The 12,892-nt window shown below is 39.4% G+C and overlaps 1 protein-coding gene across 1 annotated transcript; it reads left to right on the top strand.

Moving 5' to 3' along the window:
- The first annotated feature begins 7,356 nt into the window (after positions 1 to 7,356).
- On the top strand, positions 7,357 to 8,031 carry LOC115224546 (uncharacterized protein K02A2.6-like). Its single transcript, XM_029795456.1, has one exon. The coding sequence runs from the start codon at positions 7,357 to 7,359 to the stop codon at positions 8,029 to 8,031; it is 675 nt and encodes a 224-aa protein (XP_029651316.1).
- Positions 8,032 to 12,892: the final 4,861 nt, after the last annotated feature.

Below are 12,892 nucleotides of genomic sequence, written 5' to 3'. Positions count from 1 at the left end.
ATTTGTGTGTGTGTGTATCCAACATCGTTTGACAAATAATGCTGGTACATTTACTTGCCCGTAACTTAGCGGTTCAGCAAAAGAGACCGATAGAATAAGTACTAGGCTTACAAAGAATAAGTCCTGGGGTCGATTTGCTTGAGTAAAAGCAGTGCTCCAGCATGGCCACAGTCAAATGACTGAAACAAATAAAAAATAAAAGAACATCATTAAATAAATCACTTTGTATTTAAAACTTTTGCTTTATTTTCACTTAAAAAAAGCCAAATGTACTTTTTTGGCCAACCCAAAAGTTATATTGTGATACAGCATTAATTAGTCAAGTTGTGGTGTACCAGTAATTAGATATGTTGTGCCATAATGTCACAAGTTTAAAGTTCTACAATAAATACTGCATTTTTTTCTTATCGGTGTGGTCTAAGATAAGGGATTGTACCCAAGTCTTTTACAGGTCCTCCAAGACCGATAGGGTTGATATAATTATTGCTTATTTTTATTATTTTTTTTTTGTATGGCTGCATATTAAAAGCCACTGGAAAGACGTGCTGTGAAGGAAATCCAGAGGGACAACATTCTGGTGGAATAAGGACTGGTTATAACGATTGTAGTCAGCAAGGGAGGCAACTGCTTTGAGTGCAGAGCAGCTGGAGTAAGAAGAGGCTGGGAAAAGTTGAGGCAATTAGCCAGAGCTGCTGGCAAAGGAGGTGTTTGGCCAGAGAGTGGAAAGCAGATTATGTGAGGCTTGTGTTGATACACGAATGCAGAGGACATGAGGAAAGTGGAGAGGAATGAAACGAGCAATGTTTGTGTAAGTGTGCTTGGATGGCAGAGTATTAGAGGGAGCAGATGCAGTGGTTCGAGAAAGGAAACTGCACTGCTATAAACACATGGTGCATATATATGAGCATCTCAATCAATGTAACCCGCCTCATATAACCCTCACACCATATTATCATCCACCAAAAATCTTTCCCCACCCCCATCCTGATACCATTTTTCAGTTTTGCTGTCCAGAACCCTCTCCCTTGTTAGCCATTCTTCATCCATTAATATTGCTCTCCACACCCACATGTTACAGTGGCCATCCCCTTCCCCAGACCCCCTGATTATCTCTCCTTCCACACTGCACCCTACTCAAACATGTCCTTTCTCTTCTCCCTGCGCCCCAATCAATGGTATCCTTACTCCCTTACTGCTCATATCCCTGTAGCCTTTCCAACCCTTTCGTCCCTTTACCCTCAGCCCTTCCTAATCTTTACAGATGTTGCCTTCCTCCCTCTCCCATGTCCCCTAACACTCCTCCCTCCTTACATTCTTGCAAGCTCCCATTTATCCCACCACCACCACCACCACCTGCTACCTGAGGTTCCACCTGGACACCTTATCCACCTTGGCCTACCTCCTCAGAGATGTGAGTAGCCATGTAACTCCCTTCTAATGAAACCTGCTCTACCCCCAACCTCTTCCCCCATGCCCTAAACCCCATACAGACACAGCATCCTCTTGCCCAGGGATTGTTGACTTGCAAGCTACATGGTGACCTCAATGGTATGAGAAAAGTGCCCAGTACACCACTCTAAGGTGGTTGGCATTAGGGATTGGCGTCCAATTGTAGAAACCTTTCCAAATCAAACTCTGGAGCATGATGTAGTTCCTTGACTCATCAGATCCTAGTCAAACCATCCAACCGAAGCCAGCACGGAATATCGATGTTGATGATGATGATGATGATGATGATGATATATGTGAGTTTGTATATGTGTTTATATATATTAAAGGAAAAGGGAAACAAAGCAGGAAGGGCATCTCAAGTAATTTAGAATATTTAATTAGAGCAAAGTGAATCAAAAAGGGAGAAGTAGTGTCCCCCAAACGTGTTTATATATATCGTTACTATTATGTTAAACTGTTGTATGTCCAAAATTTGGACAAATGCATTTTGTTCAATATTTATTTTTGCTAAGGCAGCAAGCTGGCAGAATCGTTAGCACAGCAGGCAAAATGCGCAGCAGTATGGCGTCTGCCTTTATGTCCTGAGTTCAAATTCCGCCGAGGTCGACTTTGCCTGTCATCCTTTTGGGGTCGATAAATTAAGTACCAGTTACATACTGGGTCGATCTAATCGACAGGCTCCCTCCATAAAAATTAAGTACCAGTTACATACTGGGTCGATCTAATCGACAGGCTCCCTCCCTAAAAATTAAGTACCAGTTACATACTGGGTCGATCTAATCGACAGGCTCCCTCCCTAAAAATTAAGTACCAGTTACATACTGGGTCGATCTAATCGACAGGCTCCCTCCCTAAAAATTAAGTACCAGTTACATACTGGGTCGATCTAATCGACAGGCTCCCTCCCTAAAAATTAAGTACCAGTTACATACTGGAGTCGATCTAATCGACAGGCCCCCTCCCTAAAAATTAAGTACCAGTTACATACTGGTTCGATCTAATCGACAGGCCCCCTCCCTAAAAATTAAGTACCAGTTACGCACTGGGGTCGATCTAATCGACAGGCCCCCTCCCTAAAAATTAAGTACCAGTTACGCACTGGGGTCGATCTAATCGACAGGCTCCCTCCCTAAAAATTAAGTACCAGTTACATACTGGGGTCAATCTAATCGACAGGCTCCCTCCCTAAAAATTAAGTACCAGTTACATACTGGGGTCAATCTAATCGACAGGCTCCCTCCCTAAAAATTAAGTACCAGTTACATACTGGGTCGATCTAATCGACAGGCTCCCTCCCTAAAAATTAAGTACCAGTTACATACTGGGGTCGATCTAATCGACAGGCTCCCTCCCTAAAAATTAAGTACCAGTTACATACTGGGGTCAATCTAATCGACAGGCTCCCTCCCTAAAAATTAAGTACCAGTTACATACTGGGGTCAATCTAATCGACAGGCTCCCTCCCTAAAAATTAAGTACCAGTTACATACTGGGGTCGATCTAATCGACAGGCTCCCTCCCTAAAAATTAAGTACCAGTTACATACTGGGGTCAATCTAATCGACAGGCTCCCTCCCTAAAAATTAAGTACCAGTTACATACTGGGGTCGATCTAATCGACAGGCTCCCTCCCTAAAAATTAAGTACCAGTTACATACTGGGGTCAATCTAATCGACAGGCTCCCTCCCTAAAAATTAAGTACCAGTTACATACTGGGGTCGATCTAATCGACAGGCTCCCTCCCTAAAAATAAGTACCAGTTACATACTGGGGTCGATCTAATCGACAGGCTCCCTCCCTAAAAATTAAGTACCAGTTACATACTGGGGTCAATCTAATCGACAGGCTCCCTCCCTAAAAATTAAGTACCAGTTACATACTGGGGTCGATCTAATCGACAGGCTCCCTCCCTAAAAATTAAGTACCAGTTACATACTGGGTCGATCTAATCGACAGGCTCCCTCCCTAAAAATTAAGTACCAGTTACATACTGGGGTCAATCTAATCGACAGGCTCCCTCCCTAAAAATTAAGTACCAGTTACATACTGGGGTCGATCTAATCGACAGGCTCCCTCCCTAAAAATTTCAGGCCTTGTGCTTAGAGTAGAAAAGAATATTTATTTTCGCTTACAATAGCTGGTTCTTTTGGTCAAACAATCGTATCTCCAGCTGCTTCAGATGCCAAGATATCAAAGATTGTCAAAATGTAGGACAACGGTTTCGTTATGGAATGGTAAAACTATTTTTTCGTTTTCTGAAAAAGCAACATTTTGGACTTACGACACTTTTGCATAATAGCAACCAGACTGTCAGATGTTGTTAAACCCTGCTGGTCACAATGCACTTCCTCACATTGTTGTAACTTTCAAATGATGCCACGCCACTGCTGTCTAGGTGGACAGGCCAACATTTCCCCCTGAATGTGACACCAGTCCCTTAGAGGGTGTGGCCCATTTGCAGCTGAGTGGACTGGAGCAATGAGAAGTGTTTTGCTTAAGAACACAATGCACTGCCGTTCAGGGAATTGAAACCACGATCTTGCGATTATGAGTGCAACACCCTAACCACTAGACCACACGCACACACACATGCATTGAATTAAAAGGTAGGGGGTTATATGACCGGTGTACTAAAGTTCCCACCAACCCACTTAACCTAATTCAGTAATTTGAAGTACTGTAGAGAGGTGAGCTCTGAACAGATTGATTACCTTAGGTAGACTTAGGCAATAAAACCATGACATTTATTGCGATGTCATTATCACCCAGCAGTTAACGGGACTTGGTAACATGTTTGAGGTATAAGTCGTTACGAGGGGTGGTGTGGGGAGATTATGTGGTCATGTGACCTGTAAACTCTAGCCAGGTGCTCCTCCGATGAAAAGGAAGTGGCGCATTGGATATTGTAGTCCTTGGTAGACAGTGTGCAAGAAAAGGATTTGGCTGGAACATTGGTGGTCAGAGAACTGAAGTCAAAGGTAAGCAACGAAAGGTGTATTGCTTCAGTACGCACACGTGTGTGTGACTCTGTGTGTGTATGTGTTTATGTATGAATGTATTTGTGTGTGCTTGTCTGTGTCAATATATGCATATATACATACATCATATATATATATGTATGTGTGTGTATATATATATATATATATATATATATATATATATATGTGTGTGTGTCTTTCTCTCTCTCTATATATATATGTGTGTGTGTGTGTCTTTCTCTCTATATATATATATATATGTTCCAGTTTACCTTTTTAAATTTCCTGCTGCTGCACACCTTATACCAAGCACCATACTTACTGAAGTAATTACCACGAGTGCCTCTGGATACTTCTATCCCTTAGAGGGCTTAACACCTCCAACTTATACCTTATACTTTATATATATATATATATATCCACTGTGCTTGAGGAGACCTGTTGAGTCAAGTACATGAACATCAAAATAAATATCAATGGAAATAGTAGTTGTGGTACCTGTACAGGTGGCACGTAAAAAGCACCCACTACACTTGCGGACTGGTTGGCGTTAGGAAGGGCATCCAGCTGTAGAAACATTGCCAGATAAGACTGGAGCCTGGTGCAGCCTTCTGGCTTCCCAGACCCCGGTTGAACCATCCAACCCATGCTAGCGCGGAAAACGGACATTAAACGATGATGATGATGATATATATATATATATATTTATATGATGGCCTCTCTTATTGAAGATGATGTCTGAGTGTTCAGTCTTTAGCGGACGACCTGTTCATCAAATGGTTTCCTTTACGCTGATCAAAGATATGGGCAGAGCATCAGCTCCCTCTCTCCATCAAATTGACATTGTCTGAACAGGTGCACAATATACCATGCAACAGGTGCCAAAGTGACCACAGAGCAATGTAACATTAAGGGTTTTAATCTAGAGCACAATACACTGCCCTGTCTAGGAATTGAAACTATAGTCTTGCGATTGTGAGTGCAATACCCTAACCATTTGATATACACAATTTACAAAAAAAGCTACTAAGAGTTTCATGCTTTAGAGATACAATAAATTGGCAGATATGTTTCTTTATTAGCCACACAGGGCTGCACACAGGCGGGACAGATTACAAAGTAGAGCTTTTCTTTTGGGGGAAAATAGAAAAAAAGGTGGGGTAGGTTTTTGATCAAAAGAGATCGTAAAAGGGAAAGAAGCAGAAAAAAAAAGAAAAGGAACAAAAGAAAAATAAACGATCAATAGGGATCATGTATCACAGTGTCATGATGTAAGGTGTAAAGGGGGAAGCAGATAAGGTTTATCCGTGGGAAGAAAAGCCTACGGAAAAGACCACGGTAACCTCGGTCAATATTGTTACATGTTACCACATTTGTTTGCAAGTGGGTAACCCTCTGTTTTAAATTTCTGGGTTCATAGGATTATGCTCAAGGTGGCTTCGTCATTCATAAGTGCCATCCTTGCTACATTCACCCATCTTTTTTTGAAACATTCGCTTGACAAAACTTGCCTCTCTCACTTTCCTTTTCAAGTGGTACTTGAAGAAGTTGATGAGAGATTGACCAGAGAGGAAAGTGTTTGTCTCCAATCCTTTCAGACGCGTCCACCAGATACATTCTTTCGCCATAGCCACAAGGATGATGAAAATAGCTCTTCCTTCCTGTTTGAAGGAAGGAGGCATGACAATATTGACGATAGACTCAGCTGATAAACTGAGATATAACGTGCCGTTAATCTCCAGGATGTTGGTCTTAGAAGAAAAAAGGGGAAGGAAAAATACAAAGAAGGTAGATGCAAAAAGTGAAACAAGAAAAACGAAAAGAAAACCAAGATCTTCATTCTCTTTGTAGAAATCCTAATGAATGTCGATGCTGTAGAATAATGTAGCAAAATGGAGGGTAAAGTGTGTGGGAGAACAATCCAGAGCAGTCAGTGTGCTCCAGTTTGGGCTGAAGGAGTTTGATGGAATTCTTGAACCTAAAGAGAATCTGCACTCTTTCTGCAGGCCTTGTATCGTTATGATCCATTTCTATAAATGTCTCCTCTTGATTGCATGTGGTGTGGGGTTGGTCTTCAGACCCCTTTTATGGCTGTCTAACTTACTGACTTCATTTTTATCAATGTCTCAGAATGAAGACTGGTGGTTTGCACAACAGCTTCTAAGATTGCCTTCACCACAAACCAACATAACTGGTTAATTATAGAACACCTATTAGCTGGCATATTACAGGTGCAAAAGCAACAGCAGCAACAACCACAACACAATCAGTTGCTGGAACTGATGTTGAAGTCGGGGAAACACTGCAAGTTCGTTTTCACCAGATGGCATAGCAAATGCTGTAACTGAATTCAGTCATAACCGAGAAGAGGGTAGAACTTGTTTGGTGTACTTCAGTCGATATGAAGAAATCTTGAAGGAAGAATGCAAGTGTTGGACAGACGATGGAAAAGTGAGACCACTGTTACAGAAATTAGGTTCTTCAGAACATGAAAAATACTGCAATTTTATCTTGTTTAAAAAAAAAAAAACAAGTGAAATTTGTTTTGGGGAAACAATTGAATTGCTATCCAAAATGTTCAGCAATAAGAGTTCTGAAGAAGGTCGGAGAAAAAATTCTAAAAAGGTTTGCTCAACGGAAGGACAGGACAACACCCAAAAAAGAAAGTATGTGTATATAAAAAAAATGACATGAGTGTGAAACTACGACTAGACACAGGTAGTGACTTTGCAATTATTGATACTGACACGTGGAAGAAAATTGGTAAGCCTGCATTAAAGAAAACATTGAAAAGTGTGCGAGGCGTCACAGGTGAAAGATTACAGGTGAGAGATTACTCTTCTTAGGCGAAATGGTAAGCGATATTACGTTTTGTGGTGAAACCTGTAAAGCGAAAGTGTTTGTGTTAAAAAAATGTAACAAAATATGTTCGGAACTGATTGGCTGGGGTTGTTTGATTTAGGGGACCACCCCATAAATCTGTTTTGTAAAAACATAAATGATTGTTCTTCCAGTAAGAATACGGCATCAGATGAATTGAAGAAAAAAATTTTAAATGCTTTTTCTGAAATACTGTCGGATAAATTAGGTTTGCGTACTAAGACTGAAGCATGTTTCCAAATTAAGGAAAATGCAATACAAGTGTTCAAACCAAAAAGAACGGTACCTTTTGCTGCGATAAAGCATGTCGATGAAGAATTAGACAGATTAGAGAAAATTGGAGTCATCCAAAAAGTGGAATATGCAAAATGGTCAGCTCCAACATCGTGTATTAAAAAAAAAAAAAAAATTAAGGTTTGTTCCAATTTTTTCACTGGATTGAATGAATGTGTGGAAATGTGTCACTATCCGCTACGTACTCCGGAGGATATTTTTACGAAGTTAAATGGGGGCACGATATTTTCAAAACTGAATATACATAAAGGACTATATAAATATGACAGGTTTCCATTTGGTCTAAAGGTTGCACCTACAATTTTTCAACAGGTTATGGATGCAGTGTTAGCAGACTGTGAATTCACAATTCCATACCTGGATGATATATTAATTAAAAGTGAATCTCGTGATCAGCATGTCGAGCAGGTAAAATGTGTTTTTTGAAAAGAGATTATGGTTTTGCACTGAGTGAGGAAAAATGAGAATTTTTCTTACCTAAAATTAAGTATTTAGGACAAATTATTGACAGGAATGGATGATGACCAGACCTGTTGAGGGCAGACACAATTACAAATATGCCTCTTCCGACTAATATAATGACCTTTGAAGCTTTTCTAGGTCCAGCAAATTATTGTCAAATATGCATGAATTGAGAATTCCACTGAAAGGATATGAAGCAGAATTGGTCAAAAAATTGTCAAAAGGTGTTTGATATTAAAATCGGATTTGCCACTGGCTCATTTTGATCCTGCAGCAGAGATTGTTGTAGCTTCTGACGCTTCTGAATACGGAAGAGAAGCAGTAATGCTACACAAATATAAAGACGGTAATATGAAGGCAGTGGTTCATGCCTCATGTTCTCTGATAGCAACAGAGAAAAACTATTTAGTCAAATAGAGAAAGAAGCTCTAGTGATCATTTTTGCTTTGAAGAAATTTCACAGAGTTTTGCACAAAAGAAGTTTCCAGCTACAAACTGATCACTGACCCTTATTATCAATTTTCTGTAATGCTCTTCCATCTATCTGGTAGACTTGCAAGGCCCCTCTTCCAAAATTCACAAAATACTGTTCTGATCTCGTCTACAGAATTCATATTATTTCCATCCAAATGATTTTGAAGACTTCAGAATAAATGATAATCAGGTGGGGCAATGTCCGGCGAATATGGTGGGTGGAGCATTGTTTCCCAATCAAAACTGCTCCAGTGTTTGGAATGTCATCCTCACTGTATGTGGTCAAGCATTATCCTGATGGAAGAACAGCTTTGGTCTTGAAACCAAAGATGGTCATTTTTCTTCTAGTGCTGACTTAAGCCACTCAAGCTCCCCACACTAGATCTCCTTTGTTATTGTTTGGTTTGGGTTAAAAATTTCAAAGTGGACTAAACCTTTTAAACCCCACCACATAGATAACAACACCTTACATGGATGAAGACCTTCTTTAGCCTGGGGTGCTGGTGTTTCTTTTTTCCCTACTCACTGTCTTCAGTGCTTGACATTTTTATAGAGAACCTATTTCTTGTCACCAGTCACTATTCAGTGCCAAAAAGGTTCATTTGTGAGATGCAACAGCAAAGAAGAGCACACATTCACTCTGCATGCAATTAGACTCAGAAAGTTTGTGAGGATCTCATTGGCCCAATTTGCTGACTTTTCTGATGGCATGCAGGTGTTGATGAATGGTTGAATGACCAAATCCAAGCTTCTCTGTTAGTTCCTCAACAGTTACGATGGGATTTTGCTCCACCAGGGTTTGCAGGATGCCCTCGTCATGCTTTACAGATCTTCCGAGATGAGGCTCATCTTCTAGGCTGTAGTTTCCAGCTTGGAATTTCTGGAATCACCATTGACACTAGCTTACACATATTGTCCGATCTCCATATACTGCATTAATATTCCTCATATTTTCCAATTGCATTGTTGCCTTTATTGAACTCATAAAACAAAATATGCTGAATATGCTCCTTTTTCACTTCCATTATAACTTTGAAAAAAATAACTGCTAAAATCGAAGTGTACTCTTCAAAACTTGCACTAAGAATAAGCACAAGGTAAAATTCCTACTTGGTTTTGTAGCAAGTTGATGCAGGTAGTTTATCCCATTCCCCTCCAACTTAATTCATGCAACTGAAAGAAAAACGTATTATTTATGGGGCAACCCAATATATTTGGTTCGTCTTGTGGGTGGTGGTCAAGTGGTTCAACTGTGGGCGTAGTTTAATAAGTGTATGTTTATGGTCTCTCATAAAAATACCTCATTAACAAGCATTTGATTAGATGAGCAGAAATAAGGTGTTAATACAATTAAATCAATGCAAATTTGTATTAGATTGAAGCTTTTTCAGTTGAAGTGCAGGAAGAAAGGAGTGGGGTAGAAAGAAGAAGAATGAGGAGAGAAAAGAGAAGAAAAACTGAAGGGGAAGAGGTGAGAGGTGTATAGAAGGGTGGAGGAAATGACAAAGACGATGGGGGAAAGATTGTGTGTGGAGTTGGTTGAGAGAATCTGCTTTGTTATGCTGTTATAAGTTTATGTTTGGTACAAGAAATTTAGGATTGGTTTTATACACAATTGTTTGGAATCAATGAAGAGTGAATAGAAGCAGAGGTGAAAGAGATGAGATTTCTCTGTAAGAAGAGATGAAAGACAGCTTGGGTTTTTATGGCCTGGGTTTGAAAAGTCACTTGCAGGCAAATCTTAAATTGACCATTGTTAATACACAAATAAAGAAGACCTTCCTTGTTTGTTTGCAAATGTAGGTATAAGCATGCATGCATGTGTGTTGTGTGTGTGTGTATATATATATATATATATATATATAGGTATTTATATATATGTAGGTGTGTGTCTATATGAAGGTGTATATTTATATACACACACATGCATATACAGACACAATGAATGCATCATGTAAGAGACACTGGAGTATGATGCAGTCCTTGAGCAAAACAGAACTGGTCAAGCCATCCAACCCCTGCCAATATGATGTGTTAAATGATGATGATGATGATATCTATCGTCGGTAGTGGATGAAATCATACATGAATGTGCACAGCTACAAACTTTCTGCACTTTTCTGCCAGCCAGTGTAAGGACACACAGACACACATATTTACATCATTGTGTTGTGTGTGTTATTAAACAGCCGTAGAGCTGTGGCACAGTGGTTGTTACGTGTGGAGATAATTTACTCTGATCTAAAGCGTCCTCTAACGTTCGTCAATGATGTAATTGGAAAAGTGATTGTATACAGACGCGAAGGGAAAGGAGTTTGAAGTGTTAAATTACTTAATGGGAGGGGGGTGGGGGCATAGAGAGAACATCAAGTGGGGGGGGGGTAAATGACAGAACATCAGAATAGGATTTACAGGCAAGGCAAAAAGAATAAGTTGATATCAAATTTTGGCACCTGGCCAGCAATGCTGGAGGAGGGGGTAAGGTGATTACATTGACCCCAGTGTATAACTGGTACTTATTTTATTGACCCCTGAAAGGATGAAAGGCAAAATCAGCTCTGGCAGGATTTGAACTCAGAACCTAAAGACAGACAAAATGTCCAGCTTGCTAACGATTCTGTCAGACTGTTACCTTATCAAGTTGAGTCATATCAAAGGTCACCTGTATAAAGGGACAAACAGCTGACCCTTGATAAGACTCCACTTCAAATGCTGTAAAGTATTTAGTGTGTTGGGAAAGGGAAGAGGGGAAATTGTGAAAAGCTAGAAGGAAATGACTTTAGAAAAGTCGTTTGAATGAAATTCTATGGAATTCAATATAAAAGACATGCACACTTTCAATTTTGGCATTATTACCAAAAAAAAACCCCCCAAAACTTCAAGTGTTGGCTACTTTTCTTCTCTTCTCAAGAAACCCTAATTCTTCTCCAAAGAAATTCACTGTTACCATTTCAGTTCCTTTGCTTTGCTTTGAAGTTTGGATCATTTTCTGAAAATTACTTCAAAGCACAAATTATTTCAATGTCTCTGTTGTTCTACCAATTATTCCAAAGAGTTTTTTTCACTACCTGAAACATACACCCTTGGTTCTGTCGACCATTGAAGATTTTCACAGGTGATGGTCTCTATCGGTATGCAATAAATTCTCAATATTTCCTGTATCAACCTCTCCAAATTCCACTTCTTTACTTTGGTCAATGCTGATTGAGACTGTTTTATTTTCAATCTTATGGTTATCTTCAACGACTAATTTAGACATCGTTTTGTCCAAACCTCAATCAGACATGTTTAACATCTCTTCACATATCTCCAACACACACACACACACACATTGCTATGATAATTTTAATTTTCCCAGAATTATTTCATGGACAGATAGTCACCAGCAGTTGTTCTAATTAAGAGATTAATTCTTCAAAGAAGACCTGCCTTTAAAACAAAAATAACTCAAATTCACAAGCTGTAGAAGTGATTATGGAATGGAAACCATTTCAACAGTTGGGCATATTTGGAGCGACTCGGGAATTGCTGTACGAGTGAGATTGTTGTTTTGAACCTCAAAAGCAGAAGTATGTTGGGGCTCTTCTAATTTACAAGTCTTCTTCTCTTTTCTAATATTTCTGATATTTGATGGTGGGACGTCAATGTTGGATTTCTAAGTGACAAACAGACGAGATTTGAAAACAGGCTTTTTATTGCTTTTTGACTTTCACAATGATAAACGAACAAGAGTTTAAGTTTCCAGTCTCCAATTGCATTTATTTTTAACAACACAGTGAGGCAATCTTTTGCTGTTCTATTCCTGGAGTCTGTTCCCCCACCAGCCTACATTCATCTCCTATATTCCGTGGATATTTACCTCTTCCTCTTCAAATATGATGGAAATTTTGATACAATCATCACTTTCTGATTCTCCTATTGTCTGGAATTTCTTGAATTTCTTGAACTTTACACACTCTCTACAAACAGCAATAAATGCTCAAGTTTCTGCTTCAACTGTTTAAATAAATCAAATGCCTTTCATTGTAGAACGACTTGGCAGAGTGGAGAGTAAAGCCTTGACACAGAATTCACACAACAGTTTTCTACATTCACAGTGATTTTACTGTTTGTATGTTTAAGTTCGAGAGTGTTGTGTTTGCTTGAATTTTGCATCGACAGCTTAGGATCCACACCACTGGCAATCAGGAACTTAAACACATTGTTGCTAGTTTATTTTCTCCAATTTAAAGTTAGACATATTTAGTAAAACGGCAGTCATTACAGCATCAGGAAATGTGCTTTTGCAGTAGGTTTTCAGGCTATTTATGTTCTGAGTTCAAATCTCAGAAGGTCAACTTAATTGTTTATC

The sequence above is a fragment of the Octopus sinensis genome, linkage group LG25 (assembly GCF_006345805.1).
Source record: "Octopus sinensis linkage group LG25, ASM634580v1, whole genome shotgun sequence".
Taxonomy (NCBI): domain Eukaryota; kingdom Metazoa; phylum Mollusca; class Cephalopoda; order Octopoda; family Octopodidae; genus Octopus; species Octopus sinensis.
The sequence above is the reverse complement of the archived record's forward strand: the minus strand, read 5'-3'. Positions and strand labels throughout refer to the sequence as shown.